Source organism: Cricetulus griseus, assembly GCF_003668045.3.
Source record: "Cricetulus griseus strain 17A/GY chromosome 1 unlocalized genomic scaffold, alternate assembly CriGri-PICRH-1.0 chr1_0, whole genome shotgun sequence".
NCBI lineage: Eukaryota > Metazoa > Chordata > Mammalia > Rodentia > Cricetidae > Cricetulus > Cricetulus griseus.
The window spans coordinates 269,569,114-269,594,433 of NW_023276806.1; the positions used below are offsets into that span (position 1 = coordinate 269,569,114).

Here is a 25,320-nt window from a genome sequence, read left to right on the forward strand (position 1 = left end):
AATTGTTCTTGGGGAAGTTTTTTTGTTTTTTGTTTTTTGTTTTTAACTGAACATATTTCCCCATTAGTTTCTATTTAAAACTGTATCAAATCATCCTACCACGGTGTTATCTAATTTGGAAACTGTATTGTTATACATAAATGAGTTTAATGAAGGATTTTATAATATGCATGGCATTTTTTGAGAAAATACCCTAGAAAATATCTGTGCCTTCACATCTTTGGGATGTTTCATGTCTTTGGGACCAATAAAAGTGAACAAGTTGCTTAAATGATGGGAGACAGCTGAGCCCTAGACCTTGGTCTCTCCTCTATCCCCCAGATCATACTTTGCATCCTGCCCCATAGGCAGCTCGGGTGCTTGCTTAAAATAAACCATACACCCTGATTCTCACTTGTGTGCACCCTCAGACTGGAAGACTTTTTATTTTTTAGCTTAATAAACCGTTGGAATAAGTATACTTCAGAGAGTGATCTGAAATGGTAACCTCATCAAAGAAATAGCATTTTCCAAGAGGGCAGGCCCCAGCTCAGCTGCCAACAACCATTTCGTGGGAGTGACTCTGGTTCTGCTTTTCAGAATGTTACAGGCACGCAGGCTCCTCTCGTCAAATTATTAGTAAATATCAATGAAATAATATTGACACAGGATTGCATCAGTGTAGGTTCTCTACAAGACCAGCATGTACTCTGAACTGCTGAGCTGTCTCTCCAGCCCCTCAAAGCCCCTCCAAACACACACACACACACACACACACACACACACACACACACACACACACACCAACAAGCTGAAGAAATGGCACTTTTCAGGAGGCTAAATCTTCCTTCCACTGAGAGACTGGTGTTGGATCATTCCCTTAGAAGGGAGACATCGGGGTGCTGAATTTAAGTGCTTGTTAATGTCTGAACGTTTACTAGCTTCAGTTCTGTTTAACTTAACCCCAGGACACTGTTTTCCAGGGCTAGAGTAGGGTAGTCATATGGTCCCTCCTTGCCAGGTTGTGGCATGAAGTTCTAACATAAATACCAGGGCCTTCCTGTTGGCAGCTCTTTGCAAGGGCTGGCCATCAGGGCTCCATCTTCACGCCCACTTTTGCTGGCCCCTGTAACTGGGAAGCACTTTCCTGGGCCTGCAGCATCTCAGCTGGGCAAGGCTGGCATGCATCCCCGCCTCCAGCCCGGGGGATCATCCTGGATCCCTCCCCGTGATGTCAGCGGAATCCTGAGCTAGATTGAGGGAAAGGCCCAGGCTCTCCGACAGAGGATCCCAGATGGGGTGGACCCAGGGGTGGCCGCCCGGGGCCGGAGCTCCAGCCTCGCGTCCCCGGGCGCCGCCCCCGTGTCCCGCCCGCGCCACGCTCCGCCCCGGTCGCCGCTCGTCCCGCGTGGGAGCCGACCCGGCTCAGCCTGATTTACGGCTCTGCTGAAAACCGCTCGCGCGGCTCCCGCAGCATCAGCACCGGCGGCTGCAGCGGCAGCAACAAGTCGGGTAAGTGGGCTCGGCTGGAGCCGTGCGCCCGCGCCCCCTGCCCCACGGACACTCGGGGACACTGGTCCCGGCCGCGCAGCGTTACGGGGAGTCGGAATGGCCGGCTTCCCCGCAGCCACCTGCGCGAACTGGCATGATCACGAATCCACGCAATCACCAGCAGGAGATGGGGCTAGGAAAGCTGGGCAGTTGCTGCCCAGCGCGTGTCCAGCTCTGCACAGGAAATCGCAGCCCTTTTTGCTAACCTGTGCCCTGGGTTTCCGCTGCGCGCGGGTGGAAGCTTGGTGCTGGGGAGTGCGTGGTTATCCCATCTCCCCCATCCAAACATGCCTCCCTTTCCACTGCGCTCTGGAATTCTCTCCTCCTATCCCTGCACCCCTTGCCAGCCTCCAGCTCTAGGCTGGGTCAGAGTTTGCATTCTGTTATGCATCCCAGCACAGCATAGGAAGGTTCCCCTTTGCTGGGGTCCAGAGACTTAGTAACCTGGAAAATGTGGCTGCCTCGCCAACCGGGCACCATTTCCGTCTCAGCTTCTGGAGGCAGTTTGAGGGTGTTACACATACTCTTCACCCTAAGATGCTATCCAAGCCCCTTCCCTGTGGGACCCAGTGCTCATTACCATTCTTGGAGGAGATGAGTACAGGGCCCCTTACAAAACTGGGTTGTAATAGTCATCTATTGCTAGGGCAAAGGTGGCGAATTTACAAAGAACGTCCTGCTTTTGGAGGAGTTATGCTGGCTGATGCCCACCTGGTTCCAACACTCTGGAAGTTGTCATGCTAAAAACAGCATCATAGGCAAGGCAGATCCACCCAGAACGTTCTATTGTCGGCCACGGCCCTGTCTATATCAAATGATATCTGACCTTTTGGTTTTCCACATTTCAGTCGTGTTGGACCATGATTATTTATGTTAGCACTTTGATTTATGTCTTCACGCCAGTAAATTAGAAATATTAAAGTCATGGTCAGACAAGATGGCTCAGCAGGTAGAGGCATGTGTCACCAAGCCTGATGACCTGAGTTCAATCTCCAGGACATACATAGTAGAAGAAGAGAACTCATTCACAAAAGGTGTCCTCTGACCTACACACACACACACACACAGAGAGAGAGAGAGAGAGAGAGAGAGAGAGAGAGAGAGAGAGAGAGAGAGAGAGAATGAAAAAAAAAAATACTAAGCAAAATGTGAGATGACATTTTGTTTCAGCTTGAGTGATTAATCCCTGAGTTTGACTTGATCCATCTTTCCCAAACTTAAGAAGATTGCCAAGCTTGCTCTGTGAAGACATATTCATGTGGGACACATTCCATGTAGTGTGCCAAACTCAGGAGGGCAAAACACTTTAGTTCTATTTCTACACCACGTTCCTCCCTCCCTGGGGCTTATTATTTCACCTCCTTGCTCTGGCTTTTTCATCTGTAGAAGAGAGTTAGGCACCTTCACTCAGCTAGATCAGAGCTGGATTAGAAATGTTCTTGCCTCTTCAGGCCCTGACATCTGTAACCCACCTGCAGTGATAGTACGGCAGAAGCAGCAGGCCATACAGAAGAGGATGGATGTGGCTGCATTTGGCACAGGGGTTTTAGTTTTAAATCAACATTAAAAAAAAAAAAACAACTCTAAATACTAAATGCAATAGTTGCATTAAAACCCAAGAAGCCTGAACTGGTGTAGTCACTATGGAAATTGGCATGGAGATTTCTCAGGAAACTGAAAATAGAAATGTCATATGGCCCAGCTATACCACTCCTGGGCATATCCCCAAAGGACTCTGTATCCTACCCAGAGACGCTTGCTCACCCATGTTTATTGCTGCACGGTTCACAATAGCTAAGCATTGGAACCAGCATAGGTGACCATCAACAGAAGTAAGCATGGATAAAGGAAACATGGTACAAATACAAAATGAAATGTTATTCAGCTGTTAAGAAATTTAGAAGTATGACATTTAGGGGAAATGAGTGGGGCTGGGCATTGTGTTAAATGAAATAAGCGAGCCTCAGAAGACAAGTATTGTGTTTTCTCTCAAACGAGGGTCTTGGAATTTAACGTGTGTGTGTGTGTGTGTGTGTGTGTGTGTGTGTGTGTGTGTGTGTGTATGTGTTTGGGTGGGTATAAGCCATGAAACAAGGATAAAAAGACATCTCAAGGAAAGAGAAGGGAAGGTAATCCAATACTTGTGACTTGAAGGTGGAGGTGGGATATTGGGACAGGAGGCAAGGGGACAGATCATCTGGAAGGGCAGGCAGATGTAGGAGGGCTCTAAGGGAGAGGGCTAATAAGAACAAAGTAGTCATAAAAAAAAAAAGCCACAAGGAAACCAGTTACTTGGTTGATACCAACAAGCTAATTGAAAACAAAAAGCCACCGCCTCCCTGGAGAGGGGCAGCCATCGTTGTCAGTCGGTGACATTTCAGTAGCTTTTGACAGACACGTAAACGAGTGTCTTCTCCCTCTCCCAGGACTTTCAGAGTGATGCAACAGACGACTTTTGAGGAAAGCCGGTACCGTTGGCAGGACTCGTTGGAGAATGTCGCTGTGTGCCTGCCATTCCGCTGCCCGAGGTGTGGAGACCATACCAGATTTAGAAGCTTGTCATCCTTGAGGGCCCATCTGGAATTCAGCCATAGTTATGAGGAGCGGACCCTCCTGACAAAATGCAGCCACCTGCCAGAGCTAGTCAGGTCCTCGGAACTCCCAAAGCAGGGGAAACTGCTCCGGGGCCACGCAAAGGTGACCAAGCAGAAGCCGAGCTATGTTAACTTGTACAGCATCTCCCATGGGCACTCCAAGGACCCGAAGCCCTTTGAGATGGTGGCAGAGAGGCCCGTGTCCTATGTGCAGACCTACACGGCCGTGGACATTCGGGCTGACTCTCTGGAAGCCCCCGGATCGAGCCCTGGACTTCCCACCCCAGACACCAAAGGTGCTTTTGAGGCCCACGTCCGAGAAAAGTTCAATCGCATGGTAGAGGCTGTAGACAGGACCATTGAGAAGAGAATCGATAAACTCACCAAAGAGTTGGCCCAGAAAACCGCGGAACTGTTGGAGGTCCGGGCAGCCTTCGTGCAGCTGACTCAGAAGAAGCAGGAAGTTCAGAGGCGAGAACGCGCCCTGAACAGACAAGTGGACGTGGCGGTGGAAATGATTGCGGTGCTGAAACAGCGCCTCACACAATCCGAGGAGGAGCTCCTGAGGAAAGAGGAGTAAGTGCTGCTGGACCTGGATGATGACCCCTGCTTGAGGGACCCCCATCTCCCCAAGTTACAAGCCGATGTTCATTGTTGTGGGTCATCTGCACGTGTCTTGGTTGCATTCCCCACTGGTTCACTAGTGCCAGGAGGCTGGAAACTTTGGTATTATTCACCTTCCTTGGAGATGGTGGCCAACCTGGCATCAGTAATGTACTTAATGTCTAACTCCTGGGTACCTTGGAAACTGTTCCATGGGTGGCCTTAGACAGAATGATAACACAGCCGATCCATAAGCCTGCCCACAGCGGGCAGGTGTCCACCAGTGTGTGTAGATTATATAGTCAAGAATATGAGATGAGGTCTTATTCTAATATAAAATATGTTCCAAGTACCAGTAGTTTGGGCTTATTTTCCCACGGTGCTTTTCTCTCTTAAATTATAGTAACTAAAATGTCCATACTAAAGAGAGCTTCATTCGCTATCACTATTCATTCGCTATGTTCAATCGCTATGTTCCCATTGAAGGGATGTCCAGGTATGGCTTAGTCACACTGGACATTTTAAAAATTACATAGTTAGGATGATTTTGAGTCAGCTATTGTATTAGTTACTTTACACATTGTTATGACAAAATGCCTGGCAAGAGCAACTTAAGGAAGGGAAGGCTAGTGTGGTTGCAGTCCTAGGGCACAATTCATGATGGTGGAAAGACTCTGAGGCAGCTAGTTGCATTGCATATAGAGACAGGAAGCAAAGACTTCTGATGTCCAGTTTGTTTTCTCCTTTTTATTCTGTGCTGGACTCAGCCCATGAGATTATGTCACTCATGGTTTATTAGCTTGGGTCTTCCTGACTATGGTTAATTTTGGTTGTCAACTGACCACAATTTAAAATCATCTGGAAACAGAATTCTGTCTCAGTGAGGTTGACTGGTGGGCATGTCTATGGGGGATTGTCTTAATTATATTAATTAATATGGGAGAACCTCACCCACAGTGGGTGGCTCCATTCCCTAGGCAGGGCATCGCACATAGACTGTCTGTATTAAGTGCAGAGGGGGGCTGAGCACAAGGAGGTATGCTTGTCTTCATTTTCTCTCTGCTCTTGACTGTGGGTATGACTTAGCTGCTTCAAGTTCCTTGCGCAGTGTGTTTCTTGATGTGATGGACTGTGACCTGGGATTGTGATCTGCTTAAATCCTTAAGATACATTTTTCTTTTCTTTACTTTTTTTTTTTAAATCACAGAAACAGAAAGGAAACTAGGAGAGCAGCTCAGTTAAAACTGTCTAGGAATAACTTTGTAGACATAGCATGAAGTGTGTTTTATGGTGATTCTAAATCACACCCCGTGGACAATGCAGCTTGAGTATCCATAGGCCTTTCTTTGTTCTCAGGAAAGTGATCTCTAACAGACACATCATTTTTGTTGCTGCATTTTGACCTCCAGTGCTTCCTGGGAGGAAGTGGGTGTTTAGATCACAGTGGTGACTCAAATGACCTACCCTGCAATGCTGCAAGATGGGGGTGTTGTAAGAATAAAGCCCAGGCTAACTTCCTGATACTTTTGTTTGATTGAGTTGTAGGAAACTAAAAGGGCCACAGATTAATGCATTTCTTCTTATTATATTTTATAATTTGTACATATGGTACAAATAGTAATGGATATGGGTTTAGGGGTAGTGTCTGCATAGACTGTGGAATGATGGCTAACGGAAGGTGGTTCATGTGGTCAGATGTCTGTTATTGTCAAGGATTCAGTTTCATTTGAGATGGTGGACTCAACCAGTGATTTACTCTTCAAAAGAGTGGATGGATGTCTGGGGGTGTACTCATTTGGTAGAGTGCTTGCCTAGCATGCCCAAAGCCTTAGGTTCTATTGCCAGCACTTATAAAACTACATGGAAGGAAAGGCAAGAAGATCAGGAATTCAAAGTCATCCTCGGCTTCCTTGGGAATTGAAAGCCATGGTAAACTTCTTGAGTCCCCCTTCTCATCATTAATTAATGGGCCGATTAGTAAGTAAATGTGGTCCATCTGTGGATAGAGAAGGGTAGCTTCTGTTCATCCAGAACTGCCACCTGGACAGAGGCTTGGGAAACAGAACATCCCTCCAGATGGAGGAGTACGTGTTCTCTGTCCTCTCCAACCCCACCCCAACCCAGCCTCAGAAGAAAGCACTGTGAGGTTTTATAAACCTCCTTCCAAGCCTGTCTCACGTGCACACAACCATTATAACTCAAGCACACACAGTGTTCCCCTAGATGGAACCCTGACACATACTGGTATATCCCTGGAACTTACAGGTTCTTGTGCTTTCATGTGGCAGGCCTCTTTGGCGTCATTTGCACAGTAAGCAGAATTCTTCCATTCCTGTGGACTATTGCGTGGTATTCCTTGACATAGCTATAGTTGTTGTTTTAACCAGTTGCACTGTTGAATGCACCATTTTCCTAGAACTAAATATCCCATTCCAGCTGATTTCTCATGGCATCCTTGTTGACATTTGTGTGAGTTATAATCTGGCAATTTTTTTATTAATTGTCTGGAATTGATGTCAGAGACTCATGTTTGCTACACATGCACATGACCGCTAGCTACAGCCTTGGCATCATTGATTTTTAACATGCCATGTTTGAGATGATGCAGGGCGGGGGTGGGGATGAAAAGGGGAAGGAATATTTAGTTTAAAGAGAAAAATAAAACACTTGGATTAAAAATATAGAGAAATGGCCTTCAACTTTGAAATATAAAGTCATCATTTTTCTCAGCCTCCATGGGAGGCCATCTTACCAGTTTCTGTAGTCATGCCTTAAATAAACAACTCCTCTGTACATGAGTTGGAACTGAAAGGGTCTTGTTCCTAGGGAGGACACTGAGTCTCTTGGTCTGAATGCAAAGACAAAGACAGTCCCCTCTGTCCCTCAGTATCTGCAGAGCTTGGTCCCTGCCCTGCCCCCTACTCTGCCATCTGAATGGGAACACAGAGACAGCTGCCCGTTAGCTACATCAGGGTATCCCAACTAAGTTGGTTTGATTGTGTTTGCCTGGCTGGCTCCCTTCCCATATTGCCATTCCCTTAGAGGACTACACCTCCCAGAGACACGGCATTTCTGATAGAAAAGAGCCCTCTCAGTCAAGGGAACCTCCAGATAATCCCTAATAAGTGTCCCATTGCAGGCTCTCGGGGCTCTAGGGTCAAGGCTAAAAGTTCATTTCTGAGTGAATATAAGTGGTTACTGTCCCGTTTCAGATTCACTTAAATCTGGGTAAACTTTAAAATCCAGAGAGCAGATGTGGTCACAATGAACAAACACATAAAAAAGCAAATGTAATTAGCTTGAAAAGTACCTTTCATTGAAACTGAAATTAATAGCTCCAGGGTCAGTTGGACATGGTAGTATATCCCTGCAATCATATCACTCGGAAGTCTGAGGCCAAAGATTGCCAGTCTGGCAATTCTAGGTCAGTCTGGGTGCCCTAGTTAGCTTTAGCTGTCAACTTGACACACCCTAGAATTATATGGGGAAGGAGTCTGGAAAGAGTGATTGCCTAAATCCAGTTGGCCTGTGGGCGTGTCTAGGTGATTATCTTGATTGTTAATTGATGGATGAGGTCCTAGCTCACTGTGGGTGACACCATTCCCTACATAAGTGAACCTGAACTATGTAAGGATAACTGAGTATAAATCTGCATGTCTTCCAGTAGCATCCTCCATGGTTCCTGCCAGGCTTCTTTGACAGTGAATTGAGTTCCTTGTTTGGGGTAATGTTGTGTGGATTAGGAAGCAGGTCTGCCTTCAGGATTCTGCCTTGATTTCCCTTAGCTATGGACTGTGACCTGGAATGGTAAAAGGAATAAACCAGTTGCTTCTTGATCAAAATATTTTTTATCACAGCCACAGGAAGGAAACTAGAATACTGATGAGTTCCAGGCTAATCTGGGCTCCAGAATGAGACCCTGTCTCAATAGCTTATCGGACTCAAAACCCAACCAACCAAAGCCCTGGAGTCACCTCCAGGCTGCATTAACTCTGTTTGCAGCAGTTACACAGACCTTAGCGGAGCAGGTGATTTGAGTAGGTCATGTTTTGTGTCATTGCCTTTCACCCCTTTGGCAGGGAGTCTACAAACTCTGCAGTGCAAATCTGAAAGAAGAATTTACTCATCATCTTCACAAAGTCAGTTTGACTTTAAAAGCCCTGGTGATGGGATATGTGTTTACTTATTGACAGCAGTCTTAGCTGCAGGGTAGCACTGTCTCTAATCAGGTAAATCAATCCAGGCCACCTTGCAGTAAGGAATCCCTAACCAGAACAATGGTGTTAGATAATCCCTCTGTGGGTTTCTTGGTAATATAGTAACAAATTCATTACACACTTTCAGCCAGTAAGTTTGGAACATGCTACTGGGCTATCTTTGATGTGCCCATTGTTGGGCTAGGGATGTCTGGAGAGCATAAGAGTCCTATTTTTCCCTAAGGTGAATATGCAGAAAGCAGAAAACATAATCCAGAATTATCTCATGCAAACACAGGGGCAGCGCTTTGGTGTGTGTGTGTGTGTGTGTGTGTGTGTGTGTGTGTGTGTGTGTGTGCAACTGTACTCTTGCTATTCAAACACTGGTTTAAAGCTGTCCTTTACTGGGTTGGAACTTGCCAAATAGGCTAGGCTGAATGTCTCTTTTTTCCTCCCTCATTACAGGCAGTGCCACCGTACCCAGCTTTTTAAAAAGTGAGTTTTGTTTTGGTGTCAAATTCAGGGTCTCATGTTTTCAAGGCAAGCACTTGATTAACTGAGGTATCTCTTCTGCCACTCCATCCCCTTTTATTTGTTTGTTTTTTGAGACAGGGTTTCTCTGTGTAGCCCTGGCTGTCCTGGAACTCACTCTGTAGACCAGACTGGCCTCAGACTCAGAGATCTATCTGCTGCTGTCTCCCAAGTGTTGGGATTAAAGGCGTGCACCACCACCACCGTGTGTGTGTTTGTTGTATTTTTCTTAACTCAGGACTTTGTTAGGTAGCTTCAACCTCATTGTGCTGAGATTACTAGTGTGTGCCACCATGCATGACTACAAGACAGTTTAGCTACCTTAGTGCCTGGGTGGAGGGCACAATTTTAAGATGTTGAGGAGTAGACCCACCCACCTAGAGAGGCCATGAGAAGGGAAGGAAGGGGAGAAGTGCTTTTCCTGTGGTAGGCAGGGGCCAGTGACATTGAAAGCCAGAGAGTCCCTAAGTGCACCCTGTGGTTGGAAATTTTGGAACTGGAAGGCACCCTGTACCTCCTTCAGGAGGACACTTTTGTTTTTTTGTTTGTTTGTTTGTTTGTTTGTTTTGTTAAAGAAAAAAAGGGGGCTGAGAGCCAGGAAGTGACTTGCCGAGGAACAGATCCTGTATCAAAGCTGAGTGTGAAACCCAGTTGCCCCATCTCCCTGCCGAGGTTCACTGTGTCCTTGCTAGACTTCTGACGATGCGAGATTTATCCAAAGCAACAGGACTTATATAATCGCAAGTGTGGCCCGTTTTGGAATAGCTCGATTCTCAGCTATTTTGAGATGGCTGCTACAGTGACATCATTTATTTTTCTGATGTGAATAAAGAGAGAGTCAGCTGACACATGTGGGTGTTGGGAACTAAACCCAGGTCCTCTGCAAGAGCAGCCCACTGCTCTTTACCTCTGAGTCATCTCTCCAACACTTAGTTCCTTTCTATAGGTGATCTCTGCTGCTTTCGGACAGACAAACTAAAACAGAAGAAACAGGACGTTGAACAGGTTTTCATAGGTGTAGCACGTGGGAAAATTTAGAAATACAGGAAAAACTTTCTCTTCTGCCTTCCTTCCATTGTTTTCCCCTCTTTTCTCACCCTGAGTAATTTTGAATGCAGTATTAATTTGCTTACAATGAATGAAGTGTGTGTGTGTGTGTGTGTGTGTGTGTGTGTGTGTGATGTACATGCTTCAGTGGGTGTGTACAGTTGTGTGTTGTGTGCATGTGAGGCCAGAGGCTGACATTGGATGTCTTCCTGTAGTACTTTCTACCTTTTCTTTAAGATGGTCTCTCACTGAACCTGGGACTCATCAATCCTGCTAGGCTGGCTGGCCAGTGAGCTCCAGGGATTCGTCTGTCTCTATTCTTTTGCTCGGCATTGGAGTTGCAGATGTGCTACCAAGTCAGTTTTATATGGGTTTATGGGGATCTGAACTAGGGTCCTCATGCTTGCGACAGGCACTTTATCCACAGAGATATCTCCCCCAATCTGCCACCCCCTCAAAAAAAAACAACTTAATAAAGAGCGTACTTATTCATCTGAGAAGCAAAAAGGGCCACAGAAACAGAGAGAAGCCAGTTCCAAGACTGGGTGGCTCCCTGGGGAATGTGGAACTATATTCCACCCTCCATGCTTGCAGCTGGCTTCCTGGTGCCTGGAGCAGGTGACTCTTGCTTCTCAGTTTGCCTCCTAGCTGACATGACAGACCTTCTAAGGTGCTATGTGATCAATAGTTAGACTATTTTTAGCCGGAGGTATTTTTATCGTTTCATATACTCCTGAAGAGGTTTATAAATCAGTAATGTAAAAGGAAATTTAAATAACTTGTTCGAGTCTTCCTTTGGGAAAGGGAAGCCAGCTGGTGTGAATGTAATTTTTAAAAGACAGGAATCCAGTGTAGATCCCACCCTACTCCTGTAGGGGGTGACTGTGGTTTATTCATTGGCTTATGCCCCAAGACTGATCTAGAAAGAAATAAAGGAAATGAAGGGTCTCTCTCTTGGTTGCGATGCTCGGCTAGAGCTGTGGTTGTACATTTGTTCTTCATTAAGAATTCGTTAGGTCTCTGTTATCTCCTGGACTCCTGTGGACTACACACAGAGTCCCGGGTGGTTAATCTTGATGGTCTACTTGATGGGATTTAGCATCACCATGGAAACAAATCTCTGGGCACATCTGTGAGGGATTATCTCAGTTAGGGTAGCTGAGTGGAAAGATCCAAATGTAGGCAGCAGCCTTCTCTAGGCTGGGGTCCTGAACTGAATAAAAAGGAGAAGGTGAGCTGCAGACCAGCGTGCGTCCCCTTGTGCTTCCTAACTATGGATGCCATGGACCAGCTGCATCAAGCTCCTGACGTGATGAGATTCTCACCAAGAGATGGCATCCTCTGGGTCTGTGAGCCGAAATAAACGTTTTCTTCATTAAGGTGATTCTGTTATTTATTTATTTATTTATTTATTTATTTATTTGGTTGCAGCAAAACAAGTAATTAATATGCTCCCCCTACCCCAATGATTTTATGATGAAATGGGTTAGTCCCACAACTGGTCTCCTGTGGTGTGTGCCCTAACAGGGTAAAGGGTAAGTGGGAGTCCACAGCCCTCCATCACTACACATGGGGTTGTGCCTGGGAATGGATCCTTCAGGGAGAGCATTAAAACAGGGGGTTAGGGAGAGATTCTGGCTGAGAGAACAGCATATCACAAGGTAAGACTCTGGCTCTCTGGCTCTCTGGCTGGGTTCTGGAATGAAGGAAGTCAGAAAGATAAGAAACGGTTTTTGATAGCAAGCTGTAATAGGTGATAAGGACCATATATTGCCCCTCTTTAATAATGTATTAAAGTTCAATGAAGGCAAATTGTGAATATCGTAATATATTAGTGTTCACCTCTGGCAATCCCCACCTGTGAGTGTGTGTGTGTGTGTATGTGTTGTCTGCCCCTGTGTGTGCAAGAGTGTGTGAAAGCCCATAGTCAACCTTGGGTATAGTCCCTCAGGTGCCGTCAGCCTTGTTTGTTTGAGGCAGACTCTCATTGGTCTTGGGCTAAGTAGGCTAGGATGGCATGCCAATGATCCCTGTAGATCTACTTGTCTGTCTGTCTCTACCTCCCCTGTGCTGGGTTGGTAAGTGGGAGCCACCACACACACCTAATTTTACTCACTGAGCCATTCCTCACTGTTTCTGTCACTTTCTAAATGTGTTGATCACATGACAGTGCATTTTGAGTTTTCCAAGGTTAGCTGCCTTTAACTCATCTCTGAAGAAGTAATTGGGGGGGGGGCTTCAATCTCTAAAAAACCGTAAATTTAATAGGTTGGTGGGGTGGTTCAGCGAATTAAAAGTGTTTGTTACCAAGCCTGAAGACCTGAGTTTGAACCCCAGAATCCATGTGGTAGGAAGAAAGAACTCACTTCTGAGAGTTGCCTTCTGACCTCGACATGTGCACCCTAGCATGTGAATGAATGCGTGTGAGAGAGCATATGCCCATGTACACACACACACACACACACACACACACACACACACACACACACACACACACACACACATACACACACACTAAATGAATAAATTCAGTAATAAATAAAAGTAATGTTACTCAGGTTGCACAGTTTATGGCCATCCAGTAAATGAGTGAATACATGAGTAAGCAAATTTTTTTCTCACTGAAGTTCTGGCTGCATAGACAAGGCGTTCCCCTCTGTGCCTTTTTCAGCTGTGCTGAGTTCATAATGCCTTTGAATCCTGGGGCTGAATCAAGAGTCCCAGGGCTGCAAATCACTGCATAGAAATGAGCTTCAATGTCAATCTCTTGCACCAGTAACTGGCATCTTCCCCTTTTAGAGTCCAATGTTGTTTTTAATAGGTATAGCTTCCATAAAATTTTGGATTTAATAATAGTTTACCCTTCTTTTATAAATATAAGTGACAAGACAACCATGGGACAGGAAGTGATTTCGGAGTGGTTAAGGAGATTCACACACACACACACACACACACACACACACACACACACACCCTGACTGACTGAATTCCATTAAGGTTGGCTCTTATCTTTGCATCTGGCCTGCCAGAGCTTTGTGCAGTATTCTGACTCAGCAGGGCAAGAACCTAGATTAAAACCATGAAGGGAGCTTCACCACTCTGTGGAACTGTGTCACATTCTTCTTCTTCTTAAGCATAAACCTTTGTCGGTGGATATTTCAGGATCTACCCTTTGTATGATCTGACTTAGCCGCCACACAAAAGGTATTAACTGTCTGCACAAACCACAGATTTTATGAAAAATAACCATTTCCCTCAAAAACAGTTTAGCTAAAAGAGGGGCATTGCCTTACATGTATCACGGGCACTCTACTTTTAAAGTTTTATTTATTAGTATTGTTGCATGTGTGGGAGAGTGTGGAGGTCAAAGAACGACTTCTGGAGCTGGGGTTCTCCTTTCTTTGTGGGTTCTGGAGACCAAACTCAAGTTGAGGGCTCATCCTGCAAGCTCTCTTACCACTGAGCCTTCTCGCCTACCCTCCGAATACTGTGAATATCTCTCTTCTTCGAGCACAGTTAGACTTTAGTAGTTCTATATTCAGCTTGGTACAAATTTATTGTTTGAGTGAAAACAGATGTAAAAGGCAATGGGGTCACATAGAGACCTTGTGAGCCCGCTGAGGGGTATTTTAATCTTTATAGGCAGCGGCAGATGATACTCGGCCAAAACTCGGCCAAACTTGTTAGTGGTCGTTTCTAAAAGAGTGACTATGCTGTGGAATCGGAAGCCAGATCATGAACGTCTTGTTCTCTCAATTGTTCTGTTGGGTACCTTGAACAAGTGTTTTACAGTTTGGAGTATAATTACCAAAGAAATTATAAATGCAATGTGGTTAGCCCCTCCCCACACCTCCTGCCTTTTGTTGGTTTGTTTTTGAGGCAGAGTCTCATGTAGTCCAGGCTGGCCCCAAACTCACTAGGTAGCTGATGATGACTTGAACTTCTCTTAAAAATTTTTTATTAATTTATTTTTTACATTCCAATCCCAGTTCCCCCTTCCTCCTCTCCTCCCACTCCCACTCCCCCCACCTCCCATCTGCTCCTTGGAGAGAGTAAGGTTCCCCCTAGGAAATCTATCCCATTATCTCATTGAGGCAGGATCAAGGCACCTCTCTACCCCCCACACCCCTGAGTCTAGGCTGAGCAAGGTATCTCTCCATATAGAATATATTGTCCCAGCCCCATCATTGTCACCTATATTAAGGGAGTCTAGTCAGTCTTATGCAGGTTTCCCATTTGTCAGACCTGAGTCAGTGATCTCTCAGTAGCTCAGGTCAGCTGATTTTGTGGGTTTCCCCGTCATGGTCTTGACTCCTTTGTTCATATTTTTGCTCCTCCCTTACTTCGATTGTATTCCAGGAAGCATCGGCTTCCTCTATTTCTGGAAGAGGGTTGTAGCTTCTCTGGGGTTGTGGATTGTAGGCTGGATATCTTTTGCTTTATGCTTGGTATCCACTTATGAGTGAATGAATACTATATTTGTCTTTCTGGTTTTGGGTTACCTCACTCAGGATTTTTTTTTCTAGTTCTTTCCATTTGCATGCGAATTTTAGAATGTCGATATTGAACTTCTAATCCTTCTTCCTCCAGCTTCTAAATGGTGGGCTTACAGACATGCACCGCCATGCCCAGTTTTGTGTAGTTCCAGGGATCAAACCCAGGGCTTTGTGTATGCTAGGACAGCACTCTACCTACTGAGCTACAGCCTTGGACTAACCTTTACTCTTCCCTATCCAGAAATCCCATGCCATTCTTTAGGGAAATAAAGGTGTGGATTCCAGTACCCAGTAGTCTCTCCTATCATTTTTCCTAAGTCTGGGGTCCTCATGATCACCTATAAGCCTCTGAGCTCTTTTCTCTATGTGCACATGCTGGTACAGGCTCAGATCCATCTTAATCTACCTGGACTCTGATTCCCAGGTGTCTCTGTGGCTTCTTCCTTGGGACTTCCTTCAGGTATCTCAACCTAAAAGGTTGATCTTGATTTTGCTTTCTGAAATATTAACTCCCCCCCCCCCCGTCACTTTGTCACCTTGTACCTAGTTTCAGTGTTAACATATCTCCTGACATACGCATTTATTTTGACATTCTGTGGTGACTGTCTCCCTCTGTCAACATGCTATCTTATTATCTTATCCCTTTGTCATTGCCATGGCCATTACGACTGATGCATTGTAGGTGTCTGTCAGTAGGCAGTGAATGGATGACTTCCAATGTCACTTTGTGTTTGTCGTTACAGAGAAGTTGTCACATTCAACCATTTCCTGGAAGCGGCTGCTGAGAAGGAGGTTCAAGGGAAAGCAAGGCTCCAGGACTTCATTGAGAACCTCTTGCAACGGGTAGAACTGGCAGAAAAGCAGCTGGAGTACTATCAAAGCCAGCAGGCCTCCGGCTTCAGCCGTGACACTAGCAAGCACGTGGTGAGTCCAACCCAGCCAGCCTCCAGCCGTGGTCCCCTTGAGTCCACTGGGGATGGATCCAGACAGAGCTAGGGCAGAAGGGAGCTGTGGAATCCACAGGGGCTTCCTAGGTATCATTTGAAGTCCTGGGCCAGGCTGTGCCTCTGTCTGGCCATGGTACCATGGCTCCAGGAGGAAGCTAAGTTGAGGGCACACACTTCCCTGCTCTTCTTTGAACTCCATTCCAAGATGAATTGATAGAGATAATTTTTATACTTGTAAAGTAACAAAGTTGGAAATGTCTGAGCTCTAGTCTTAGTTTTCAAGTAGACCAGAAGATATCCAGGGTTGAAGCTCTTCAAGATAATATTCTGGGGATTATCATTTCAAGAAAGCAAGATCCAGCCATATATACTCAGTTCTTTACAAGGGAGGAGAATGCTCTTCAACAGTGCTCATAAGTAAAACTTCCTTTGAGTGGCTGTTCAAAAAGAATCCATGGCAGGTGATAGGTCTCAGTATACTCCTCCATACAGAGGCTTCAGAAGCTTCAGAAGCCTACCACCAGCCTAAATGAAGTCCCCCTAGGTGTTTAGGAATCCAGGTGTTGTTAAGTGGCTTGATCAAGACTTCTGGCTTCTGAAGGACAATAGGATGTCTGACCACGTTCCAGGCAGGGTGAGTATATGGTCAGATCTGCCTGCTGTACAGTTCAACCTTAGAAGAATGAAGAGATGAGTAAAATAAAATAAGAATCAGTTTCAGGAAAATCCCAATAATGTCTTACTTAGTTATAGTATGCCCTCTCTTAACTAGCAGCAGCTGGAGGGACACTCTGAGTCCTCTTGGCCACCTTCTTGCATCATTCCCTCTCACAGGGAAGGGCTGTGGCCTGAGGTCATGGAGCACAAATGTCAGGTGAAAAAGCTTGGCTTTTGGAACACTCTTAACTTGCTTCTTTCTTGCTGAGTCAAGACAGTTCGCCTTCCTGGACCTGAAACTCTTCTGGAAAATGAAGTGAGTGAGGCCAGTGCTCTCAAAGCCCTTTTGGCCTCTTAAGTTATCAGTTCACCCATGATGTTTTGAAGTCTTGAAGCTGTATACAGCATTAACATTTTTGGTATGTAGGTGGATAAGTTACCCCAAGCATAGGCATGTGTAAAACCCTGCACTCTGCCAATGGTGTCTTAAAAGAGAAAACAGTGGAGCGTGGAAGCCAGAAGTGTTCCCTCTTTTTATATTTCTGTGCTCATGCCCTTTGCTCAACTTATTTTCCCAGCTTGAAAGTTGAGTCTTTCACATATATTTAATCTTGAAATAAAAAGTTGAATAGTATCCCCTGTCTTCTGGTCAGGTATACATTTGCAAAACTGTGTACATGAAATGTATGTATACGTGCACAGATGTATGTATACACACACACACACACACACACACACACACACACACACATGAACACGTGAAAATTCACACAATGTACACTAACAAATCCATTCACACACAGTAGGAAATTAAGTATTTATGTTTGTCTCTTTTATGGTTCAACCACATGATCTGCTGTAAGCCAGCTGGCTCAACCTAAGGAAGCATTGGCTAATCCAAATGCTATTAAGTGCAGTTGAGACTCTAATGAGCAATTTAGATATGAGAGCTATGTGACTAGCATGATCAGCCTAATTGTTGTAGTTTGGAGCTCTGGTCTGAGAAAGACCCAGAGAAAGGAGTGATTTCAGGAGGGATTAGGCACATGTATTGATGGTTTATCCTCTTTGTTTTGTACTTCCTCAACCTTCCATGGGTCAAGTTGGGTAGTCTGCAGACCTATATTAGGTGCTGTTTCTCTCTCTCTCTCTCTCTCTCTCTCTCTCTCTCTCTCTCTCTCTCTCTCTCTCTCTCTCTGTGTGTGTGTGTGTGTGTGTGTGTGTGTGTGTGTGTCATTGTAGTCATATGCACCAGCCTATAAAATCAGGAGCTATGACTTTGATATAGTAAGAGAGTTAGGTCTTCTCTCCCACACTCTCTGTGGCTATGAACTGTTGTGGGATATTATTGTAACTGGGCCAAGATGTGTTCCATTTGTTTATGCTGTGGAATATTACTTTAACTATGTGAAGGTGTGTTCCATTTGTTTCTGCTGCTTTTGTTAGCCTTGTAAAAATGTGCTGTATTGGCATTAATTAAATCAAACTAACCTGGGCTCAGAGAGGCGGGGTTAGCGACTGGTTGACAGGAAGTAGCAGGGAGGAGTTTAGCCTGTTCATTTTTTTTTTTTTAAGTTGGGGAATGACTTCCCAAGACACCAGCAAAGAGAGAAAGTTAGCCAGTTGCTGTTCTAATTCTCTGAGCTCACAGGTTTTTCATCCTAGCCTTTGTTAGAAATTTAGTAAGAACTACCTTTAGTGGAAGCAACCAGAGCCATTGTGTAGGGAAACAGAACTCCCCCAGGCTATGGCCTTAGCAGCTGGCTGCTAGTAGTTTGAAGCCTAGTCACTGTAACAAAGGTAAAACAGCAACAGAGATGGAATAACTTGGATGCATTTGGGAAGGAGAACTTTGATTATTTGGCACAGCTTAGTGTGTTGCAGAGCACACATCTGACCCAGGCTTCCCGAGTCACCCAGAACAGTTACTTTACTCAGTGCCACCGAGAACAAGCAGACGTTTTGCCAGACTCTCCCACATCTCATCTCTTCCGGCTAGTACCTTCATGTGCTTCTCCAGGGTGATTAGGAAAATTGCTGCCCCCAGTCCTGCCGTCACTCCTCATTACAGGCTGCACACTGTGGATCCCCCTCTCTCTCACTACCCACTCCTGTCCCCTTTCCCCTAGACACACTCCAGAGAGAAGGACCATCCTTACAGTGCTAGGTGGCTTGTTTCTTCCAGAAGGTGACTATTAGCATTGTGTCCTGTGCTGTGGGAAGCTTCCTTCTCCCTACCTTTTGAGCTCTTTCTGAAACAATGTTTGGCATCCTGCATCTTTCCCTGAATCCCCTTGAGCATTTATGTTCTTTTTCACCTGACCGATTTCTAAAAATACAGTATGCTTACTCAGATACTTTATCTTTGTGCTCTAAAAAAAAAAAAAAAAATGCTGTCAAATCAGACACAAAGTGACCTAATATCCCATCTGCCAAAAAACATTCTCAGAACCACTCAGACAGAGGATTGTGAAACAGCTTGGATAATCTTGTTTAAGTACTGTGTTCATTTCCTCCAGGCTGCTAAGTGAGGGGGAGGACTAGCAGCCATTCGTTTAACACATATTTATTGAGGGTAAACAGTGCTGATGCCATGAGCAAGGTCCCTTTTCTTTTGTGTGGAGGGGATAGCAAGCAAGTCAATAATGCCATTCTTTTGCAAAGTCAGAGAGATGATGAGGTGACAACATTAGAGGTGTTTGGGGTGGAGAGATGCTTTGGGGCGATGGAGAAAAAGAGCCCTACCCTGCACTTGGCCTGGATAACATGAGGATACAGCTCTGTGGAAAGTCAAAAGCAGGATGTTCTAGGCAAGGATACTGCCATGCAGGTGCTAGGAAGGAGCAAGTTTGGCATGGTTGAGTGGTAGAAGGCAAAGTTGCAGGTCACAGGAGAGGAGTTTAGATCTATTCCCAGTGCTTAGGGAAGGTATGGGAAGGCTTCCAGGATGGAAGGGCAGCAGAATGAGAGAGACTAGGGAGACTAGGATGCTGTTATGACTGGAGGTGAGAGGTTGTGGCTGGGAGGGAGCAGCAGAGGAATAGAGAGGTGATCGCTTGAGATGCACCCTGCAAGAGGCCAGTGGGTGCTGCTGGAGAACCAGACTGAGAAGGTGTGTGTGTGGGGGGGGGCAAGGTGGCCTGAAGAGACATGAGACCAAATCTTCCACCAATACTAAGCCTGTCATATTTCCCCTGGTCCAAATTCCAAGGAGGCCTTTCTCCCACATATTTGTTTTCGTCTTTCTCCTTTTTGAATCTTCCTGGAGTTGTGACATGACTCCATCCTAGAGAGAGCTGGTTTAGGGAGGTTGGGAACCTAGGGCTGGCAGTACCCTGGGCTTCCCCATCAGTGGAATATGATGACATCTGGATCACAATATGATAATCATCAATTTATGCTGCTAGTGAAGGCACTCCGAGCCCAGCCACAAAGTACAGGCAGATATTTTATTACATGGGCTATTAGGAACGGACATCATCGCTATGGTAGATGGCCTTGGGGACATATGTGGGGTTGGTCTTCATATGTTCTCATTTTAGAAATGATATATTTAGGAAATAACATTTGATGCTCATTTCCTCTCAGTTGGTACTTTGTGACTAGCTACAGCTGTACTAAATCAGCTGCAAATACAGCCAGATCCTGAGAAATAATGACACATTGTGCTGGGTTTTTAAAACATGTTTTTTCCAACACAGATTTATTGGGAAGCTTTTTGATTTATTTTTTTTTGGAAAGTTTTGAGATATTCTGATACAAACTTCTTGGGAAACTGAGAACAGGTGTTCACAGAGGCTCCCCAAGTAAGTTGATCTAGGATGCTGCTGTTCTTGGATGCAAGCGATTGGCTCCCTAGGTAATGCTACCAACTCCTTACAGAACTCCTTAATGAGGATTTAGTGACTTAGAGAAGACGGAGTTTTAAAACCACGTCCAGGAGCTGAGGAGATGTACTTGCTGTGCAAGCATGGGGACCTGAATTCAGATCCCCAGCACCCACATAAAACATGGAGCATGGCTCTGTGTACCTGTACCTCTATACTGTAGGAGTGGTGGTGCAGGAGACAGGTGGACCCCGGGGACTTCCTGGCCACCAGCCTAGATGAAAACAATAAGTTCCAGGTACAGGTAGAGACCCTGTCTTGAGAGAATAGGGTGGAGATTAACATAGGAAGACACCCAGTGTCTTTCTCTAGCTGCTGCATGCACATGCTTGGTTAAGTGCCTACTGAATACTCCATTCGCCCCCTCTCCCCCCCTCCCCGCCCACATACACGTGTATGAACCACAGCAAGCCTTCAAGTGAACTAATGTTTCCTCTTATTTGTTTCCCATCAGCTCACAGACATCTCATCGAATAGGAAGCCCAGATGTCTGTACGTATGCTTTTATATATATATATATATATATATATATATATATATATATATACTCTGGCCATTGGATAATGTTTGCACTGTATGCTTTCCCATTACATTTGATAAGCTATCAGTGAGTGGATTCACAAGAAGACTTATGCAAATATTTACCTGCATTTGGGTACCACTTTTAAATAGCCAGCAGCTGGTCAGTGAGAGATACTATAGCAACACTGGAGTGATGTTCCCAGGATTGTTATCTACTGTAGCTTTTTCTTGCTAATGTATAATGTTTATATAGATACATATATATATATGACATATATGTGATATGTATTATATATGTGATATATAGTATATTACCACTCTATATGCACTATTTCTATAAATCACATACTTTAGAATATATACACAACATCTTTTGCTGAATCTCCCTGTGGTCACCTGAAGAGTTAAGAGATGTGAGTTCCACCCTGCATGCCTGCCCAGCATTTACGTAGTCGTTTACATTTTCTTATGCCTGTTTCATCATTAGTAGTAAAGTTAGCCATATCTCCCTGGGATTTAGCTTCACTCAGTCACAAGAACTGTGGGGAATTGAAATACCAGTATCTGTGACTTATCTCAGGAACATGGTTGCCATGGTGGACAGGAGTGGCTAGTTGTATGGCTTTTAAGGTATAAAGAAGCCTCTCTCTGTGTGTTCCTCTCCTCGACCCCTCTAGAAGCCGAGGGCACGCACATTCTGTGTGTAACCACCCAGAGCTGAGGGCCCATTTCCACCTGAAGGGGAGGAGCTATCTGAAGAAAGCCAAGGAAGAAAGAGCCGGGATGCAGCCTGCCAAGGCCATTCACGAACAGGCTGAGTCTCCAAGAGAATTCTTCAGACCAGCTAAGAAAGGGGAGCATCTGGGCCTGAGCCGGAAAGGCAACTTCAGGCCCAAACTGGCTAAGAAGAAGCCTACAGCTATTGTGAATATCATCTAGAGCACGGGTGGCTCAGAGGCATCACCATGGGGCTTGGGGAATGATGTTCCAGGGGCCAACAGGGTTGTCCTTTTGGACATGTTGCCGTAGGAAGACACAGCAGAACAAGGGACACACAGGGACACCCTGATTAGCCAGAAGTTAACGGAAGGGGGTCCCCATGAACCAAGATTGTATTTCAGTCTGCTTGAGGTTCAAACAAAGCAAATCACAAAACCAATAAGAAATAATGAAGTAAAATTTGAAGCACTTTTATCTTACAGTTCTGGTAAACATGAACCCATAACTTCTAAAATAATTGGCTCAGTCTCCAGCAGTCCTGGCATCTGGGCTTCTATGCAGTGGTCATTAGTACTTGGGCCACACAAGATGCCAGGCTCTGGTGTCCACTGCTCTCTGAATTATGGGGCAAGGAATGTGACTGTGAGGTTCTACTTTTTAATATATATATATTGGTGTTTTGAGACAGGGCCTGGCTCTGCTATGTAGCCCCGGCTGGCTTGGAACTTGATATACACCAGGCTGGCTTGGAACTTGCAGTAATCCTCCTGCCTCTGCCTCCCGAGTGCTGGGATTACAGGTGTATGTCACCACACCCAGCTGGGAGTGTAAAATTCTGGTGAGAGCAGTGAAATGAATGATTTCTGTTCTTGTTTGTGTTTAAAATCCCCTTGATACATTTGAAAGTCTCTCTAGTAAAAGTTCTGACTACCCCTGAGTGTCCTGGTTAATCAAGACTTTAATCTCCCGGGTGGTTTACGGATGTGTTCAGTTAGACCTCAGTTCTCACTTTGCCAGATGGCTTTTAGGTTTCTTTGATTCAGATCTGGGTTCCTTCAGAGCACATTCATTCAGATTTGGGCGCACCCACCTGCCTTCTTCGGCTAAGCACGCCGCACCCTCAGAGCTGTCTGCCAGCCTCTATCTAGATAGCTGCTAAAACCCTTGGGGTGAGCAGCATCACTGATGGGATGTCCAAGTGCTTGAAGTGCCAGAGGAGGGCACATGCAGTGTACCAGGAACATCCTGGACATGCTGCCGGGTCGCCCAGCCTTCTGCTACCACCTGTTTCCCTGGAAGTACCACAGGCTTGCTATCCATTAACTGTGAGCAAGCATGCCCTTCTCTTTGCTGTCTTCCTTTCCCACCTCACCTCCTGTTGCTTCTCTGACTAGAGTACACTTTCCCTCCTGTCAGCCATACACTTAGGGTGTTCATTGTGCGGTGAATTCTATTGCAATTTCAGGAAATATAAAGGATGCATGTGAGATCTGACCTCTGATACTGTCCTCCGAAAATGGTATTGTTCCTGTAGAAGAACTCTCAAGAATCTCCCATTTTTAAATGTTCTTCTAGAAGGAGATTTCTTGTTTTTTCCTTAAACCGTACAATACCATCAGGTCTCTAGAGTATACACATGCTGACATCCTTCCTAAAACAGGGATCATGTTGTCCATAAGTATATACATATATAATACATATACTATATATATACATGTCAAGCATATTAATAATTTATTTTTAAATACTCATGGAAGAAGTGTGTGTTTGTGGTGGGTGGCTTTTAAACTATATAACTTTGCTTCTGTAAATCAAATTCTTTTACTTTAAAAATGAAAGCTGTAACCTAATTAACACTAGTAGAATTATTGTTATTGCAACAAGCATCTGAATAGCATTACATTAAAAATAGATAATAAAGCAGTTACTTAGGATGCCAGTACATTGAAAAGGAGAACTCATCATCGTCAGATACTTTGAGCCTCTCCTCATGGAAAGGCTCATGCTTGAGTCCTCACTGACTTCTGGCTTCTGGGGGCAGATCTTCTGTGTGGTGTATATAGGCAGATACCAAGTAGGGAGAAGAACACAGCTGTGGATGTCACTGTTGAGGCTGACGTTTTGGGCACTACAATGTTATCATTTTTTTGGATAAGAAATCTCCTCCATGGTTATTTATTATTGATGTTTATGTCATGATTGCATTTTAGCTTTCTCCAGACTGAAGATGTTACTGGGTGATTGTATTGCATGCTCCCTGTGCCCTGTAGTATGTGCTCAACAACACCAGCTTGGTTTTGAAGATAGTAGAGCCAGACTTGTTTATTTAAAGTAATTCATTGTTGGTGTTTACTGAACATGCCTAGGAGGAATGACAGCCCTCTTTAACAGTGATACACAGTCATCTTTGGAAAGCACGGTAGTGTTGTATCTACTCTATAGACGTTACACAAGACAAATAGTTTTGAGATTTAATTACTGAATTAAAAACTTCTTTTAAGTTTCAGCTGGATTCTGACCCCCATCCAAGAAAATGCACTAAGCTCAATAGACTTCCTAGTGACATAAGTCTGCTGTTGAAGTACGGGAACTGGCTCGGAGAGGGGATTATTCATTCACACTACACTATGGCCAAGTTCCATGTATGTGGACATTTTTTTTTTTTTTTTTTGTTCCCTGAAGCAATCAACCTTAGATTTGAGACAGTGACTTTTTGAATAGATCACCAAAGGTTTTGAGAAACCATAGTCAAGGTCCAACTCACATAAAAATCGGATTTTATTGTTTATTTTGTAAGGGGAAAAGATCTGTTCTATCCTCCCAACCCTCCCCCAGAAACTAAGAACATATTCTTATCTGTAAGTGTGGCTTGCTTGGAAGCTGTTTTCCAGTATTCTGCAGAGCCAGTTAATTGTATAGAAGTTAGAATATTTCTGTTGCCAGGGTGAAAAAAGAGGAAGTTTTTAGATTATGAAATATTATGATAATAAAGCTATATTTCTGACTAGCGTGTTGGTCTAGTTCTTCTAGGTCAAGTGTTTTGGGAAAGTCAGGTTGATTGCCCCACTAGTGAAGAACAAAACTGTGCTTCACAAATAAACTGTTCATTACGGAAGTAATCACTGTGACCTTATACACCTCTCAGCCTTCAGGAAAACTAGCTTGCTCATTTGCATGCACTCTAGTCTATATCTCAATATTCTTTTTCTATCTGTTCACATTAAGGGTGCCTCATTAAAAGCCTGCTCAGCATCTTTCCCTGTCTTCTATGACTATGAATAATTTTCCCAACACCTCAGTTTTAAACTTGTCAACTCTTAGCAAAAAACTATAAACAGACATCGCAGTGTACCCCAGCCTGGGTCTGCTGCACATCCTTGTTGCTATAAATCACAGAGAGTGCTTAGAACAGGTTGCAAAGAGAGGAACGATTCAACCACTGGTCTTCTAAGGAGCATGGAACTATGAGAACTCGGCGAACTCCAATTGTCAGTCTGTTAGAGCTATGGGTGAGATGCCCTCGCTCTGCTCTCTGCACTTAACTGCTGTTAGGTTAGTTGCTATACCATGTTATAGTTTTTCTTCTTGAG

The 25,320-nt window shown here is 44.7% G+C and overlaps 1 protein-coding gene across 1 annotated transcript; it reads left to right on the top strand.

Annotated features, from left to right (window-relative positions):
- The first annotated feature begins 1,111 nt into the window (after nt 1-1,111).
- On the top strand, nt 1,112-24,738 carry Znf365 (zinc finger protein 365). The gene is made up of 5 exons (XM_027395059.2): nt 1,112-1,491; nt 3,957-4,700; nt 15,741-15,921; nt 20,943-20,980; nt 21,688-24,738. Exons 2-5 carry the CDS (start codon nt 3,970-3,972, stop codon nt 21,947-21,949), a joined length of 1,212 nt encoding a protein of 403 aa, XP_027250860.1. The 5' UTR covers nt 1,112-1,491; nt 3,957-3,969; the 3' UTR covers nt 21,950-24,738.
- Nucleotides 24,739-25,320: the final 582 nt, after the last annotated feature.